Here is a 19,136-nt window from a genome sequence, read left to right as displayed (position 1 = left end):
TCTGCTCCTGTGCTCCTCAGATACAGAGCTGGCTGTGGATAATTCAGACAGTTCCTCCCGATGCAACTCACCGGCAAACCATTCCAGTGACCCTTGCCTCGTTCCCAGCCATTGTGTGTGGGCAGACAAAAATGGCCGGCACATCCTTGGCTTGATCGAAGATTATAACTCTTTACGGAAGCAAATCTTGGAAGGGCGAAAAAGGTTGTCTGAGCTGGAACTTCCTCTGAAAGAAGCAGGACTTCAGGAACTGGGAGTGACGGTAAACATCATGACTGAGAGCATGATTGTCAGAACTGGGTGCATGATCATTAAGGACACATCTACACCATACATGTAAAGAGCATTGCTTCCTTCAATGAATCTGGGAACTGTAGTTTATTAAGGGTGTTAGGAGTTGTAGCTCTGCAGGGGAGGGTAAGTTACAGTTCCCAGGATTCTTTGGGGGGTGCCATGTGCTTTTAATGTATGGTGTGGATGTGTTATATGTTTGCAGTTTCACAATATATGGGTCTTGCAAGGAACTGGAGGCTTCTGGTTACTCTTAAGAGCAAGTTCCCTGCCCCTTCAACTGGTCCCACTCAGTGTTTTCTCCCTTTGCTTCCTTTCCATTCTTCATTTTGGCAGCTCCCTCATTTTGTTCCCTCATCCGTCTTCCAAAAGAAAAACATTTCTGCATTGGCCCCTGATAGTTAGCTTACCATTAAGTAGAACAGTTTAAAGGGTCTGCTAACGGAGAAACATCTATATTGCCTAAATTAATGTCAGGAGTCATTTGACTTTCAAATAGCTTGCCATGAAATGCAAATAGGGAAAGGAAAAAGTATTTTCCAAGTGGCACAGCAAACGTAGTAAATGTAGCCTGTTATTAATGACTGTTATTGATTATGCTAAGTCCCCGTTCCCTCCATCCTCACCTTCTTTTTTTGAAGAATACATAATTCAGCTGCCTTTTTCACCTAATAAATTAGTTTGCCTGGCACACAATATACTTGTTCATCAGCCTGAATCTGGAATTCATAGTAAATTGGATTTATTCCATTAATTAAAGCTTACGTTTTCATAATCTTTTAAGGATAAAATGTAACGCTCTTTCTTCTTCTAATTCTGAAATGTAGGTTCCACAGCTGGCATTCCTGAGCAGGCTTTCTACAACCATTTGTGCAATCCAGCATAACCTAGAAGAAGCTGCTCGTTTGTTGAAGCTCCTTTGGAGAGTCTCCCTCCCAATGAAAGTTGTCCACAATGTCGGTTATGCGTTTCAGGTCTGTGTGCTGGTGTTTCGATCTTAAAAGTTGGGAGTGCACCAAACGGGAGTGCTTTCTGCTGGCCACTGTCAGGAAGGGAGTTTCCCAAAGAACCTTTAGTCCCAAAGTGCTGTTTTTGAGCGCCAGCAAAGAAAGCCACAATGGTTTGGAAAAATCACATACAAGCAAGAGAAAGAGTAGAAGTGTGCATAATGTGTAGGTAACCTGCAGCCCTCATGATGTTGTTGGGCTCCAACTCACATCAGCCCCAAACAGCATAGCCAACGGTGCGGGATCCTGGGAGTAGGAGTCCAGCAATGTCCAGAAGGCCACAAGTGCCATCACAAGCTTCTTTGTGGGGCAGGGGGATAAAAATTGGCTCAGCCTGTTGCCACCTGGCTAAAAAAATTCTGCTCTGGTGCTTTTAGCAGGATAAAAATAGGAACCTGCTGGCAGCACCCGTGTCAAGCTTTGATGGTTTAACCTTGGAGACCCTCCCCTCATAGGCAGTGTTCGAAACTCCCATTGTTCTAGGCGCAGTTCATTAGCAGAAGCAGTTTCTGAGCTCTGGGCACAGTGTTGCACCTAAGATTTCAGATTAAAACTGCAGAGTGGAAGGAAAAGAGGACCTTTTTTCTGCCTCCCCGCTTCCAGCTACTCACTGAAGAAGAGACCCTCTTAAGAAAATTGGGAGGTGGGTGGGCAGGGGAAGGACTAGATCATGTGAAAAATAAACATAATATTGTAGCTACAGTTCATTCATTTTCAGCTTTGTATTCTTGTTATAAAAAACCGCACCCCTAGACATTCCACTGTTGCGTTCATAACCTAGGTTTAAGGTGCACTTTAGCTCCTAGCTTTCATATCTCTGTTTCTGACACTGCTCCTAGGCTGTGCTCAAGCAATAGATATCCTGTGGTTCTTCATAGGTTGCTGGACTCCAACCTCTGTCTGTCCCAGACAGCATGGTCAATAGTGAGGGATGCTGCAGCTGGAGCCTAACAACACCTGGAGTGTTACTGGTTCCTCATCATCAGTATGGAGAATTGGATAAAATAATGTTTGTGCCCTCTCTCAGTACACTAGAACTTGGGGGCGGGATCACAGAATAAGTTTTTTCCTAAGAAATTTGTGAGTATTTCAACTCCTGAAGGAGTAGTTTTTAACTCTGAAATGTGTAGAGTAACAGCAATGAACATCATTTTCCAATAAGCCCCAGAGCTTGTCTCCTCTGCCCAAGTCCTTCATACAGCACAGGATTAAGTTTTGGGGTTTGCTTTTGCCATTGTTGTTGGGCATGATAACTAAAATGGCACCTCCAAGTTTCACTGAAGCAGTTTTGGAAGAGGGCTGTTCATGCTCTGTTTTTGGCTGCCAGAAGCATCTGGCTGACCCCATTTGCAAATGGGATGCTGGTCTAGACAGACCATTGGTTTGATCCAGCGGACCTCTTCTTACATAGAGAGCAGAATGTTCAGTAGAGTGAAGAATAGAGAAGAGAAGGGCTTTTCAGGTTTTTTCTTTTTGCAAGGATGACCATTCTGTAACAGCAGGCACCTTCTTGTCCTGTGAGCTAATGGCAGGAGGTTAGATCAGGGATTGAGAACCTTTGGCTCTGCAGATATTGCTGGACTACAACTCCCATCATTCCTGGCCATTGGCCATGTTGACAAGAAATTGTAGCTCAGCCACATGATGGTCATGGGTTAGCCTCCCCTTCTCTAAGCACTGGAGAGCCAGTTGCCCTATTCTTGAGTTCCCTCTAAACCCTGAGAACACCTAATAATGTTGGAAAGTGTCGTAACATTTCTGCCTTGCCAGCACAATATTGCATTTGGGCTGCAAAAGTTTGGCTAGATTTGTTTTGCTGATCTTAGTTTATTCCGACCCAAACCTTTCTCAATGGCAGGATCTACGACACTATTCAGAGCTCTGTAGGGCTGCCACATACATATTCGTGCATGTGACCATTTTTCACTCAGTACTACAGCAGAACCTTGGTTATCGAACGTAATCCATTCTGGAAGACAGTTCCACTTCTGAAATGTTCAACAACTGAGGCACAATTGCCCGTCAGCAAAGTCCATTGAAAAAAGTGGAGAAATGCGCCTCAGAAGCCATTTGACTTCTGAGGCATGTTCCAAAATGGAACCATTCACTTCCGAGTTGTTGGCGTTTGAAAGCTGAAACGTTCGACTTCTGAAGCGTTCAACAACCAAGGTACCACAGTAAAGGGAAATGGGGCACCCCCAGAGGGTATATACACATAAGTGCATGTACCATGTGGTGGGTCAGAAAGCTTATTCACTTCTTTGTCTTACATTGCAGGATGAACACATGAAAGCAGAAATAAAGAAGCTCCATCGGAAACTGGCTGAGCAGGAAAAGAGGCTGCACTGCACACTCAAATGCTTACATGCTACCAACCAGCTGAAAGAAAACATGGAGAGAGTCATCATTGATCAGTGTGAGTGAGCTTCCTCTCTTTGTTCCCTTTTCTACTTCTAAGTCATTGTTAGGCCATTGAACTAAATGTAGGAAGAAATCTGGTGCTGCCTGTGGAAACAGGCTGGAAGTTTATGCATCAAATCCTTCAGTGAACCCCAAGCCTGCAGTCTTCCACCAAGGAGTCCTTGCTGAATCCTCTCCCTGTGACCCAACTTCAGCAGGTGGGCAGGGCTGCCTATCTGTCAATCTCCTGACATTGTGACATCAGGGGACTACTTCAAAAGGGCCTGCTCAGAGTGACACACATTGGCTACACTAGGAAGTTCCAGATGGGGTTAATATTTCACTTAGCATCATTGTCAAGAAACAGTATCTTTGATCCAGCTGAGATTGTAGACCCAGACATGATCATTAATAGATGGTCTGGATCCACCCTTTGTCAGTTAGCTACCAATCTCAAAGTTATTGATTCACTTGGTATTGTGGGGCTGAATACATGTCTATAAAACCCATAGAAATTAATAGTTTTGTGGGTGTGTTCAGGAAGACTATGCATTGTGCATGAGCAGAGAATATTTTCACATCCTTTTTTAAAAAATAGATGCATATTTTCCTGCTTTATTAGGAAGATGCATTCACCTTCTTCTGCAGCATATTGATGAAGGAACAAACCGGCTCAGTGAACTGGTCCAGCTAGCAATTACCTGCTAAGGAGTAATTAATCTAGCACTGAAAATGCCATATTAGCTCTCCCCCCCCCCTTGAAAGGTGCATGAAATGGACCTGTATAAATGTCAAAAGTTAACCATGCCACTGAAATGAAACATGCCTCCACTTTTGATTTCAATTATTAGTTTTGAAACCATCACAAATATACATTTTTTAAAGGTTAACACACATTCTTTCCCACCGATACATGATTTATAGATTATTTTTAAAAAGAGCTTCTCTGTTAGGAAATCCACCCCCCTCCAAATGTTGCTTGTTAGCTCTGTTTCCACCTCTGTGTGGGTATAGTATAGTATAGTAAAATATTTCTCTTTGTGCAGATACAATGCTTACATTTTATAAAAGTACCAAATAATTCTATCCTGCATTAACATATCTAAAAGTATATGCTGGCACCCAGATTCCAGCAGTTAGTGTTAATTATCATAGCTTTAATTGTAAGCCCCTTGGTGCAGGGGCTTATTTCCTTCGTTGTTAAATCAGTACAACAGATGGTCCCATACAAAAAACAAATGTATAATCCTTTATGCAGAACTTCTCGAGATACGAGGTTCTTTACAAGCTTTCTACCCAACTGACTGAGTACATTTCAGTCTTGTCAAGGTTCCAACTTCCCATGGAAAGGCCCCTGGAGACAGAAAATCCTTGGTTCATGTTGAAAGGGACCAGAATGGGATTTCCAGATGGGTTCCTTGAACAACCCACCCTTCGCTTCCTTGATTCATTTACCAAAATGTGGGGCGTGCAGTGAGAGGCAAAAAGGGGGCACAAACTGGCCCTTCTCAGCCAAGGTCATCATGACTAAGCTCCTTGTTCCAATGATGGATCAGCCAGTGACAACTTTTCCTTCATATTAGGTTCTCCCTTTGGAGAGGGGGAGAGGACATAAGAGAGGGAGTGTAAAGGAGCACAAGTCTTGCATTTTGGGCCTTCAGTTTAGGCTAGTTTGTACCATGGCAGACAAATGGGTGCTGGACATGGTCACACAGGTTGCTTCATGGGATGAGCAAAGCTTCCAAGGGAGAAATTGATCCCCACTCCCTGATGATCATCAGCATCCAATTCACAATCTACTTGACATCAGAGAAAAAGAACAAGTCCCAGTCTTTCAGAGGTGCTCAGGATTCTGTTCCAGTTGTCCAATCTCTGGACAAGAGCAATTGTATGGCATCAATCAACCTTGCAGACACTTACCTCCATATTTTTATGATGATGATGATGATGAGCCACTGTATAGTTGCAGGTCTTAGGGCAGTTCACGACATAAAATCAAAAAATAAAAACAAAATACATAATAAAAATGAAAACAAGAACATTCCAGGGCCACTGAATTTTTGTGTGTTTCTGCTGTGTAGGCCACCATTGTGAATATAGGGGTCTCCCTTTTGGGTCGGAAGCCATTCCCAGGGTCTTCCCATGCTTAGACAACATCCAAGTCCTGTCTCCAAGCAGAGAACAGTGCATAATGGACATAAACATCACTCTGAACTTCCATCAGCAACACAGACTTGTAAATTGGGAGAAGTGTACACTGGAGCCTTTCCAGCATCTCAGAGTGTGACTGGATACCCAGGCATGCAGGATGTGCCTTTCTGAAGAACACAGAGCGAAGCTCACACTGCTCAGAGACTAAATCCTGGGACAGAAGGAAGTGGACCTGATGGAGTTGGCAAAGCTCCAAGGTGTGATAGTGCCATGTCGTGATCTGGTTTATTGGCCTTGACTCAACACATGACATCTTCAGAGAATGTTTCATTCATTTCAGGATCAGATTGATTCCAAGCATTTACTTGTTCCCTTAACTGTGCAGTGCTTTCCAATGGTGGACGCACAACACAGACTCCAGGACAGGATGAGCATCAAGGATCACTCCAGGATAGTCATCACAAGGGATGAGAGTCTTTATGGCTAGGGAGCTCACATGGGGTTCTTGATGACTCAGGGTGTGTGAATCCCACAGGAGAATTGATGGAGCATCAGATTCCTTACTCCTGGCACACAGGGAAAGAGCACTTACTGAGACAGCCAGCTATCCTAGCATTATTACTGCATCTTTCTTTCTTGGGGGTATCTTTCTCAGATAGTTCAAAGTGGATGACCTTCACTCCACTTTGTGTGATCCCTTCCATTCATTTCAAATGTGCAGAACAATCCTATGTGCTGATAGGATTGTCTCCACAAGACTTCTGTTTTCTTACTTAGGCCCCTGCAGAGCTCTTTCCTGAGGGCTTAGGGTGGGTGCATCAAACTTGAATGAATTAGTAACTTGGGGAATGTGGATCCTGATCTCATCAAATCCTGGAAGCAATTTGATTTATAGTGTGCCTATAAATCACCAGTAGCTTCTTGTTCAGAGTGGCAAAGTCCCAAAATGGTGAGAACTTGCTTCTGTTTGATTCACCAGGGCTCTTCTTAGGTTCAAAGGCTGATCCAGTCCAGCATCCTGTCTCTCACAAGAACCAAATTGTTGGTTTGTTATATTTATTGCTGACTCGTCACCAGATTGTCTTAGGGAGAGTTGCAACATATAAAAACACAATTAAAATTTAAATAGTAAAAACAATCCCACTCATAACCCCAAAAGATAATGCATGCAACACATCACAAAATGGAGTGGAAGAGGATACAAATGATACAAAGGTGCAAGCTATCACACAAAGTGATATCTACATCATAATCAGGTACTGATGATACCACACATGCATTCTTTTTCTTCTTACATATCTCCCCACTCAACATTTATCTATCTCCTGGCTCTCACACAGGACTCCCATCTACTCACCCTGGCTCTCACACAAGCTCACCAGTTCTTTTCCCCATCCCATCTCTCATCATGAAGAGGCTTACCTAAGCCTGCTGACTTCATCCTATCTCTCACTCTAGAGTTCAAACCTCACTGTGGCAGGGAATCAAAGGGGTGATACTGCCTTCCCCTGTGACTCCTTTCAAAGTGATGGATCACTTTGATGGAAATGCTACTGGTGACATCCTACTGCCCATGGCAGGGCTTGCTTTTATTAACAGGCATCAAGGTCTTGGGTTTCTCATAGTTGTGTCCCAATATGTTCATGAGGAATGCTCTCCCACTGGTGTTCCCAATTGACTGCTATTCAGATCTGGGACCTTATGGGACAATTGAGCTACACCTCTCCCCTTTGGGGCAAGGCATTAATGAAGCTGCAGCAGACTATGCATACTTCAATGCCAGAATTTAATTTTGGAAATTCTATGATTTAAACTGGAATTCTCAAGGTGTGCAGTGTAGGGCAGAACAAATCCAATGAATGATAAAGGAACTAAAAGAGGGAAAACTCATCCCTCAAGCAGGCAGTCTTGGAGTCTTTTGTAGGAGCAAGTCCTGTTGAACTCAGTGGACTTAATTTCCAAGTAGCACATGCAGGATGAACATCATAGGAGAGGAACATGATCGTGTCTGTTGGTTAAAAGCGTCATACGTAGTATGTGGCTCTTTCTTAAAAAGAGCTTTCATATACCCCTCTTTGAAAAACAAAACTAGCATTCACACTCACATAGTTGTACTTCTTTTACAGTGGCTTTAACTCATGATGTCTTAAGGAAGGCACGAGGAAACCTTGAAGTAAGTAAAAAACCCTCTACCGTAATTAATTAGCCCTTGCTGTTACGTTCTCCATTTCTCCCTCCCACTGCCTGTTCATCTTTATGAGCAGCAGAAATTTCCTTGTTAACCTGCTTTGCAAAACTGCTGTTACTTGTTCAGAGTGTGTGTGCAGAGGGTATCACATTCCATATGTTTGGGGAAGATAGCTCAGTTTCTACCTGTTTAATGCAATAAACATTCCTTAATAGTTAATGTTCAAGTTGCACATTATGATTCACTCTTTACATCAATGGCCAAACTAGCTCTGCCTCTATAATTTTGTATGCCTCCATGGTTCATACTGACTCCTTTTCATTTTCCTTTGGCCACTCACTCAGCAGAAATGTAGACAGTGGATTTGAGGTTGTAAACCAGCCATTGTCTTGCCAAAAACAGAAAAGAGGAAGAGGGCATTGTGGCATCAGTTAGTGAGTTGTCTCAACCCCTACCCCCAATCTGTCAGGCTGCTTACCCCTCCTCCAAATTATTAACATATGAAAGTGACTTATGTGAAGGTTGGAAATACCCTGCTGTAGTGCAAGTTTGGTAGAGGAGCTCACTAGTAACAGGTAACACATTCTACATCTTCCTCTTCTTGCCATCACCTGTTCATTTGTCACCCAAGGGAAGGGTGCAGGAGTCTCACTGTCTTACAGCGGCCTTCTTGAGAGTAGGGGGACTGCCAGGTAAATTCAAAGTCTCCTGCATGACAGCTTCAGCCCCACCAGCCCTCCTGATCTGTCCGGCACTTTAAACCAGTAGAGCAGCCCAAATGGTCTAAGCAATGATGTGAGGGACAACCAACCCTTGAATGTGTACAGAAATCAGTACAGCCCAGAAATCCAGTGAAACAGTTTATTTAAGTGGAGTATAGAAAGAGAGGGAAGAAAGAGCAGGTGTTAGTCCTACACAGAGTAGACCCATGGAAATTGATGGATAAGCTAACATAAGTAACTTAATTTCAGTGGATCTACTCTGAGCAGCATGGTATAATAATTTTTATTAATTTTAATACAAATCAAATAAAAGCTGCATTATCACAATACCAAATTACAATCCAATTAAAAACAGAGCCAATTATTCAAAAATCGAATTAAACAATTTGAGGTGACTTCCCATGCACAGGGTTTCAGGCTGTGACGTTCTTATTCCTTCCTGCTTTCATAATCTTGATTGATCCATTTACAGCAATTCCGATCTTCATCCTTACCTCTCTCGCCCTGACCTAGCCACTGTGATCCATGCAACGGTCACCTCCAGACTGGATTATTGTAACTCGCTCTACGTGGGGCTGCCCTTGAGACTGACCCAGAAACTCCAGCGGGTGCAGAATGCCGCAGCGAGACTCCTTACGGGGTCCTCGCTGCGAGATCACATTCATCCGGTGCTATACCAGCTGCACTGGCTCCCGGTGGAGTACAGGATCAGGTTTAAGGTGCTGGTTTTAACCTTCAAAGCCCTATACGGCCTAGGACCCTCGTATCTATGGGACCGCCTCTCCTGGTATGCCCCACAGAGGAACTTACGGTCCTCAAATAAAAACATCTTGAAGGTCCCAGGCCTCAGAGAGGTTAGGCTGGCCTCAACTAGAGCCAGGGCTTTTTCGGCTGCGGCTCCAACCTGGTGGAACGCTCTGTCACAAGAGACAAGGGCCCTGCAGGACTTGACATCTTTCCGCAGGGCCTGCAAGACAGAGCTGTTCCACCAGGCCTTTGGTTAGGGCACAGCCTGACTCCCTCCTTTGGCAATCCTTACAATACTTTAGTTTATGGTTGCCATCAATTCTGATTTTAATTAATTCTTATGATGTTTTTATAATGTTGCACTATTTTAGTGTTGTTAGCCGCCCTGAGCCCGGCTTCGGCTGGGGAGGGCGGGATATAAATAAAATTTATTATTATTATTATTATTATTATTATTATTATTATTATTATTATTATTATTTATCAGCCACTGAGTTCTTGAGTTTCATTCGTAGTTGCAAATTTATTAACTCTCGTTTCTGCAAAAGGAGTTCGTATCCAGTATGTTTCCTGTGTGAGATAATACTCTTGAGTAGCATGTACTCAGCAAGTACACGCACAACCAAGAGGAAAACCAAGCACTACACTGGAACATTGGCCAATTTAATCCTATACTTGGTCAAACATACTCTTTTGGTAGCCACTGGAGTTTGTTGCAGGATGAAGGACAAAGGAGTATTGGCAACATTCCACTTTTAAGCGCTCTTGACCCACGTAGCCTCTGATTGACAGGAGTTTCTGAGCAATCAGTTGGAGTGACTACACAGTAGGTGGGAGGGTGCTGTTAATGCTGCCTTGGAAGTTGGGAGATGGGGCTGCCACGTGGTTAATTGCTGCTTAAAATGGTTCAGCTTCCCTGCTAGACTGTAAGGTGTTTTTGCAACATGCACATTGGAAGGGAGACATGATCTCTCCACTTGGACACACTGGAGGACTAGAGAGCTTAGGCACCTTAAAGGGACAGGTTAGGGCAGGGCAATTAAGACCTTTCATCAGTCTACCTCAGTATGGTCTCCTTTGATGAGCAGAGGCTTTGCAGGGTCTTGGGCAGCAGTCTTTTCCACCACTTACTGATCCTCTGTTCATGGCGATACCAGGGATTGAACCTGTGGGGCCTCTCCCCTCAGTAACTACTTCTTTCAGTTAACTGTTCCTGAGCCATGCTAGCTCCTTTGCCTTCCCTTCAGGCAGTACTCACTTCTCTGTCCTACCTCAGTGATAACTTAAATTGTATTTTTTGGTATGTTTAACATCTGGCTTGTAAACCTTTGGTAAGGTGTTTTTGTTTTGTTTTTTAATGGTGCATAAATAAGTAAACGAAGCCTATATGTTTACAATAAGGGTGCAGCTTTCTTTTCCTTGGCATGACAATTTTCTATATGCTGGGGAAAGCTTCTGGCAGAAGTGGCTAAGCAGTGATAGAATGTTGGAAGCTGCCTTAAAATGGTTCATTTTGCTCAGTATTATCTACATTGTCTTGCAGCAGCTCTCGGGTCTCATGCAGGGGACATTGCCAGCCCTGCCTAGAGATGCCAGGGCTTGAACCTGGGACCTTCTGCATGCCAAACAGATGCTCTACCACCAAACCATGGCTCTTCCCCAACACAGGTTTTCCATCTCACTGAGAAGTTGGCCATTGTGTTTCCCAAAGCCATTTACTGCCAATTGCTACTATCACCTTGTAGTGGTACTTTCCATTAACTTGAAATGTTTCATTCTTCCCTAGGTTCAGCCAGCTGAAAACAAGACATCAGCCTCCAGCCTCAGCAGGAAAAGGGTTTTGTGAACGTTCTGCTTCCCCTAATAAAGACCATTCCCCCCCTACTGAGCCTATTCTTTTGACCTTTTCTTTGCTCTCAAGGCCTTAATGCTTAGTTTACTTCAAGCAGGTTGTCCTAGCAAGGCTGCCAGGCACCCTTGCTAGAAAAACAAGCCTCGGAAAAACCACTTGCTTTAACATATATAACCAAGTTGGGATTCAAATGTTGATGGTGACCACAGCAAGATGATTAAGGACATAATAGTCAGGGACTTCTCTTTTCTTCCTTTCTGGGTCCCTTCCCCCCTTCCAACTGCTGGAAAGCTTCTCTTCTGTATGTTTTTTGAATCATGGTACGAAATGACAGGGCAAAAGGAAAACTCTCTGCTACAGCTTCAAGATGGGAGCAAAAGACTGGGTGGGAGTAATTTAATTGTGCCTTGGTGGTTTGCTTGATGTGCTTGTTTGTTTGGGTTTTTGTTTTTGTTTGAGTTGGTTGTTTTTTGGGAATGTGAGATACCATGAATAATAATCATATTTTTAAATGCATTGTTATTATTTGCTTGGAGGATTTAACTGAAAACAACCTGGTGCACCACACTAAGCTTCTAATCTAGATCATCACTTCAGTCTGATAAAAGGTTGGAATCAAATGTTCTGTTTTGCAAGACTAACTCCTAGCTGTTCTTTCCCCCCTTTTTGTCACAGAATGTTACATCTTTGAAGCAAAGATAACATTTTAGCCTATGGGAATTGGCCAGCTAAAAGTACCCTTGACCAAACACATCTAGCGCAAAACCAAAAAATGTGTATGCTTACCCTTTATTTTTGTGCATCCATTTTTAAGGCCCTGTTTATTCACATGTGGAATAAGTTCCCCCCTTTTCTTCACAGTGTGTGTGAAAAGCACCAGAGCTACCTCTCCACTTAACTGAATGGGGCAATCTCCCCACTCCCATTGTGGATGGAATAGTTTTGCATCAGAGCTGCTACTGCTGGAACATCAAGGTGAAAATTGGGTTGCATACTCTTGCAGTTTGCAGGAGTTGCTTTGCTTAGCTTACCCTTGACTGGAAAAAGTATATGCAGCTGTGAGGACCTAGGAGGATCTTCATAGCAGTATCTCCCCCTGCCTCAAGGACATTTCCCCCCAGGGAACCTATTCCCCTGTGGGCTTTAGATATCAGCAGGGATGGCTAACTTGTTGCCCTGCAGGTGTCGTTGGGCTCCAGCTCCCATCAGCCCCAGCTAGCAAGGTACACAGTGATGGATGTTGCTCGCAATCCATCTGTCTCAAAAGACAATGGAGTGTGCCTCCAGGGTTGAAGTAAAATGGCTGCATCAGCAGCACTAAGCTATCCTCCCTAGGGTGCAAGCCTGGGCAGTGTGTATGGAGGTCCTGGGCTGATCAAATGATCTTTTCTTCTCCCGAAGATATCCCTTCCCAGGCTGATGAGCCCTACCTTCCATCTCCAGCATGTGCCTTCTTGACCGTTTGACCCACTCTTAGTCTCATCCGCTCAATCCGCCAGAGCCTGTCTTCACATGCAGGGGAAGTCCGTAACTCACCCAGGGTTGGAGACCCATAGGCTACCCTCAGCAGGTTTAGCTGGGCAGTCAAAGCTGTTTCCCAGAGTGTGGCTACTGCTGCATGCAGACAGCTTCTAGGAGCCACAGGTGAGAGCTGAGTGCAGGGCAGGGACCAAAGGAGGACTAAGTATATTGGAAGGAGCATGACTGTCCCCTATCAGAGGTACTACCACTCCCCTAACACTGCATAAAGGGATGGTGGGAATTGAAATCCAGTGAATATCTGCAGGTCCTCGGTTTAGCTACTGCTGCTCTAAAACATTCCTTTCTAGGTGTTCCTTTTAGATATATTTTAGAAAAATATATGGAATGTGGGTTTTTTGTGTGTGTATAGAGTATTCACTGTATCTCTGAAATATGTGTTGTTTACTGTAACCCTATGTCTTTGTAACTTGATTTGCTGTTTTGTAAACTGCCCTGTACTACATTTTTTTGGGGGGTGTGTGTGAGAGAAAGACGGGGTATGAATCTGATATGTTCCATGTAGAAAGCAACAGAATGACTAGATGGACTTGTTCATATCTAGCAGGGCTGCCTTCAATGTTCAAAAATGGACTTTCCAATACATTTTGCCTTATTTATCTCTTCTCCCCAAATTCAAACAGTGTTCTTCGGAGGGTGGGGAATAGCAACATCTGGAATAAATCTTAGTAATTTGGCTAGATTTAATTGCCATATGGGTTGGTATTTGTTGATCCCCATTGCTTGGTGCACCTAGAAATGCTGTATGGAATGGTGAAGTTTAACACACACACAAAATGCCAGAGAAGCAAAAGGGATGTGTTTAACTGAAGTTATTTTTCTTTTCATTACAACTGTAGAAACTAGTTTAGTTAATGTTCCAGGTAGGTAGATAAATGTCATAGGGCCTACCAGCAAGTAAGGAGACTTGAAGGTAGAGAGAAGACATGTATAGATTGCTACAAGGAAAGGCTTGTATGGCTTTTCCATGTTTCTGAATCTTGATGGCAGACTTCATCCATTTTTAAAGCAAACCTTCAGTTTGCGCCACAGAAACCAGAGATGCAAGAGACAGCTTCCAGTCATCCAGAAGTTGTTTTCCTTCTCCTGGCAAAACCAGCTCACCTCCTGGCTTAGATTGCTGCTGCCCCTCTGTCTCCCACTATTCTCCATTGCTTGGGGGAGGAAGCCGTGGCCCTCCAGACATTATTAGATTCCAACACTCTCCAGCCAATAAGGATGATGGTGTTGCAGTAATATTTGAAAGACCAGAGGTTCCTCATCCCTTCCTTCATCAGGCTGTTATATATAGTATAGCACACAAAACCATATTTGTTTTTCAATAATAAAAAATCTTTGTTTTTCAATAAAATGTTGAGGATTTATGTTCAGGCTGAGTTTTGTGATATTAGGTACAGGAAACAGATGATGAAGTTGAAAAAATGCATTTCTGATCCAAGTTTATTAATTCAATAAATTTATTTCTTATTTAAAAAAAACCCATGTCTATGTTGTTTCCCCTAAATCTCCCTCTTCTGACTACAAATCCCTCAAGCTTCCATTGCCCATCTTGCTTTTGCTTCATTGTAGCACCTCCTTTCATTTGATCTGTGACAAAAAAACCACAGTCTTCTGTATCCCTAAATTTCCAGTTTCACAACTGTAGTGGTCTTACACAATTGACAGTTGTGTGTTATTCTCCCTTTGGGCTTTCTAAATTTAGCCATCTGGAATGAACAGACATTGGGGTTATGTCATCTCTTCGGGATTGAGGGTGCAAGAGCTAATTGCTAAAAGCTCCTTAGTGTCCAAGGGAAAGTTGGACAAGGAATTAGGTTCTCCAGGCCTTCTGAGAGTTCTTCAAAGATAGTTCCACACATTGCAGTAGCCAAGACTGGATGTTACTAGGACAGGGGTAGGGAACACTTTTCAGCCAAAAGCCTGCATTCCTTCAGGGGCAAACTTTTGGAGGCAACCTGTTTTAAGGGAATGCCCCTTCTCTAAGTATAGGGAACCAGCCCTTTGCTGGTGTCGTAATAGAAACAAAGGGTCCTTGAAGGCCATGTAGTCTGACCCCGCCTTTTTTTTTTTTAATTCAAGAAATCCAGAGTTACATTAAAGTTTCTTTCAGTTATTTCAATGCAGAAGAGACAGCACAAAATCTCCATGCTGTGGATGAAAGCAAACGTGTGTGTTTTAATTTTTAAAAGGCAAAAATGAGGTTTAATTTTAGACATAAGCTAATCAAAGGGAAAAGGTAATCCACAGTACATTCCACATTCCTCACAATTGTCTTCCCATTACACAAGCAACATTGAGTTAATTTTACTAAGTAGCTAAATTATAGACACTCAGAGATAATCAAAAATGATGTAAATTCCAACTTTCAGAAGTAATCATGCTATGTTTTTTTTTGAAAGGAGTTCACAACACCTGAAAGAAACAGCTGTATAACTATATATAGCATGCCTATCTCAGGCAGTTGCTTCTGCATCCTTTATTCACACCATCTGCACATCACTCACTATGACTTTTTTCTTTAAGACCCAGCGCTCATTTCTGCTAAGACCCAAACTCTTGCAATGCCCTGGGCTTCTTGCCCCCCAGCAAAAAGATGCATCATTTCCATATACCTCACATCCTAGCCTGGACGAAGTTGGGGGGGGGCAGAAATGGTCAAGTACTGCAATTGGGTCAGCCGAAGACAGTGAGGGTGTGAGAGAAGTAGCTGGGCTCGAGCTTTTTCATTTTCAAAGGGAACAAAGTAAATCCTTTAATTAACCAAACCTTTTTAGCAATGCACACAACGTATCAGAAAAAGCACCTTGCAGATTGAAAAGCTGGTATGAAAAGCCCTCTCCTTGCAAAACTTTGATCTAATTAGTTCAGAATTCTTTAAAAAGAAAGAGAGAGAGAGAGCGAAATAGAGCACTAGGCAAAGATGTGTGCTTTGAGAAGAGCAACATATGTTTAACGAGCAGTAACCTAGAAATATTTGATGTTTGGAGAACACCTTGAGCTGTATCCAGTGCTACTCCTTCCTGCTCAGAATACCGCACATGCTCTGAGATTAATAGACACTGCTAACTTGCATTCATTTATTTCAATGTGTCTACTCCAAGTAGGACTAGCACTGGATACAATCCACTGATAGAATTATATGGAGTGGGTCTGCGGAACCTGCAGCTCTACAGAGATTGTTGAACTTCAAATCCCATCATCCCTGACCATGGGCTATGCTGGCTTGGACGGATGAGGGCTGAAGGCCCAATACCATCTAGAGGGCCACCAATTCCCTATTCCCAATTAGTGGGTCAAGCCTGGAACTGGAAACTAATCCACACTTGAAGGTCTCGATGGGGAGCCCGAAACCACAAATTGTTCTCAGAACTGGCGCTGTGCCTCCTTGTAACATCAACATGCAGCAGTTTTGCTCACAGGGAAATTTCCTTCCAATCTAACTTAAAAGGATGGTTTCAGCCTTCAAAACCCTAAACAAGCCTTCCCCAACCTTCCCTCCAGCTGAATTCTGGAGACTTGAAGGGCCAGTGGTGGAAATGGTGGAACAAACTTTCCTGAAGGTCGAGAGTGGGAGGTAAGCCTTCAAGTGAGGAAGGGGAATTAGTTTCCTTTGCAGTAGGAGGCAGCCCAGGGGCCTTTTTCGTCTTCAGGCATTGTGCCAAGTGACATTTAAATGTAGGTCCTGCCATGTACCTTAAAAGCAAGTTAGGAAATGTTCCTGGAATGGTGCTTTATCAGTCTTCCCCAACCTGGGGCCTTCTGGATATTGTTGGACTACAACTCCCATCATCCATAATCATTTGCCACTCTAGGTGTTGGAATATGCAAACATCTGGAGGGTGGCAGGTTGGGAGGAGGGGTTGCCCTAAACCTAGGATGGGGATCTGGATCTGGCCAGAGAGCTGGATCCTTACCCCTCCCACCTGTCATGGGCCAGGTTTGGCAGGTGGGCAGAGCCACCAACATCTCAGTCACCCAACGTCAATGTCAGGTGACCTTTTTTGCCCACAGGGGTCTACAGAAGCTCCTTTCAAAGCACTGTATTGAGAAATGGTTTGAAAGGGGCTCCTTGAGATCTAGCAACCAGTCTGCAAAGCCAACTTTCAGCCTGCAGAGTTTGTTCACCTGCCCCAGACCTGATGCCACACTTGGCATTGGCTAGGTGGGCATGGCATGGCTGAAATGATATTGCAGAACAAATGGGAAGCCTGAGAGTCAGAGGCTCCCTGCTGTAAACAGTCTTATTCCCAGGGACCTCCAGGATTGTCTGTTGCCATATCTACCTACCTGGGCTTTTAAGACCTGCTTCAAAGGCCTCTGCTCCCTACTATCTTCAGTAGTCAATCAGATGAGGAGACGCATGATCTTCTTGATAGTGGCACCAAGGTTCTGGGATGCTCTTGTCTGTAGAAGTTCCCCACACTGTGTTCCCATAAGTTCCTCCATTTTTCTTGTGACCACCAGCCCTACCCTGTTTAATCTCAACATAAATAATGCAGTTCAAGAACTTCCATCTTTCTCCAAGCCCCCCAGGTCCTAGCACTCAACTGGCAATCAATAAATTCCAGTAGTGCTTTATCTTCTTCTCTGGTGATCACTCTTAGCCGAGTAAGATTGTCTTCCATAAGCACAGTTTTAACAATGAGTCCGTAAGTGACTGTGAAGGCCAATTCTGGATCCACACGTCCTTCCACAGTGGGGACACTGGTTTCCAGGTGGGAGTTGATCACAGTGTGGATTTGCCAAGCGTGTCTTCCTCTTAGCACATTTCTCCCTTGCGTCCTGAGTTTGAGTGTCTTCTTCAAAGCCCATGACATCTTTGGTAAAGGCTGTTCTCCAACTGGAGTGCTCACAGGCCAATGTTTCCCAATTGCCTTCAGACAGTCTTTAAACCTCTTTTGTTGACCACCAGCATTATGCTTTCCATTTTTAAGTTCGGAATAGAGTACATTGGTACCTCAGGTTAAGAACTTAATTCGTTCTGGAGGTCCGTTCTTAACCTGAAACTGTTCTTAACCTCAAGCACCACTTTAGCTAAATGGGGCCTCCTGCTGCTGCCGTGCCACTGGAGTACGATTTCTGTTCTTATCCTGAAGCAAAGTTCTTAACCCAAGGTAATATTTCTGGGTTAGAGGAATCTGTAACCTGAAGCGCATGTAACCTGAAGCGTATGTAACCTGAGGTACCACTGTAGTTGCTTTGGAAGATGATAATCAGGTACCCGCACAACATGTCCAGTCCAACAAAGTTGATGTTGAAGAATCATTGCTTCAACACTGGTGATCTTTGCTTCTTCCAGTACACTGATATTAGTTCGCCTGTCTTCCCAAGTGATGTTATATGATGCAGCAACTTGGGGTAATTCTAGTAGAAACAGATTTTATATAATCCAAAATATGTTCCAGTGCATATTACTTGCAGGTCCACTGAAAACACCTAATGCAATATTTTAGAACTGATGTAGGCATCCTTTCTTTAAATGCACATATTCATAAATCCGCAGTTCTATAGGGGGACCGGGGGACCTTACCCTAATGTCAGGCCACCATTTAGCAAAACTGGTGGGAGGTTTTCTTTCTTCTTTCTTAAGAACTGAAGAACTAAGGCAGCTGGCCATAACACTGTAACTTGTTTGAGGTTGTGTTGTTCAATTCCCCCTGTAATTTCATTTCAGGATGTTTCTGACGATAGGATCCATGGTAGCATTTTTCCTGAATATGCCAGAATGGACTTTAAATGGACTTTGGGCATGTTAACATTTTTAAAAAATATTTTATTTATACTTTTCCATTGCAGTTTTTCACATTTCAGTATATCCATAATCATCAACTTCCCTCCCCTCCCTTCCATGGTTCCATTTATTTATCCATTACAACTGCATATTCGAATTACTCCATATGTTTAATTTTTCTCCTTACTTCCTATATCCTCAAGGGCATGTTAAAATTAAACCTGACCCTTGAATGGTTTGTTAGCAGCAGCAATTAACTCCCGCCCTCTGCTCCAGTTGAACTTGTGTTTGCTCAGTTTAGATGTCAGATTATACCTACAGAATATTTGACCTGCAAATTATTTGATAAGCCAATGAATTACCTTCTTGGCATATGTGGATCAGGCCAGATCAAAGACATAATGCACTTAATCCTGAATTGCTCACCTAGGGATAGATTCCTCTATTAATTTCTGAATTATCTTCAAGGTCAATCAGATGCTCTCAAAATTAGATGGCTGGTGGCTGA

General features: G+C 43.3%; 1 protein-coding gene across 3 annotated transcripts in view; it reads left to right on the top strand.

The window, feature by feature from the left end:
* Positions 1–11,390, top strand: part of CDK5RAP2 (CDK5 regulatory subunit associated protein 2) — a 142,799-nt gene extending 131,409 nt beyond the window's left edge. For all 3 annotated transcript variants that reach the window (XM_082208776.1, XM_082208774.1, XM_082208775.1), the window contains 5 exons: positions 21–262; positions 1,119–1,265; positions 3,576–3,714; positions 7,976–8,022; positions 11,293–11,390. In XM_082208776.1, the coding sequence (XP_082064902.1) occupies positions 21–262; positions 1,119–1,265; positions 3,576–3,714; positions 7,976–8,022; positions 11,293–11,352 (635 nt within the window). In that variant the 3' untranslated portion in view covers positions 11,353–11,390. The remainder of the gene's footprint in view (positions 1–20; positions 263–1,118; positions 1,266–3,575; positions 3,715–7,975; positions 8,023–11,292) is intronic.
* Positions 11,391–19,136: the final 7,746 nt, after the last annotated feature.

This window comes from Podarcis vaucheri (genome assembly GCF_965113315.1).
Source record: "Podarcis vaucheri genome assembly, chromosome: Z".
Lineage (NCBI taxonomy): Eukaryota > Metazoa > Chordata > Lepidosauria > Squamata > Lacertidae > Podarcis > Podarcis vaucheri.
The sequence above is the reverse complement of the archived record's forward strand: the minus strand, read 5'-3'. Positions and strand labels throughout refer to the sequence as shown.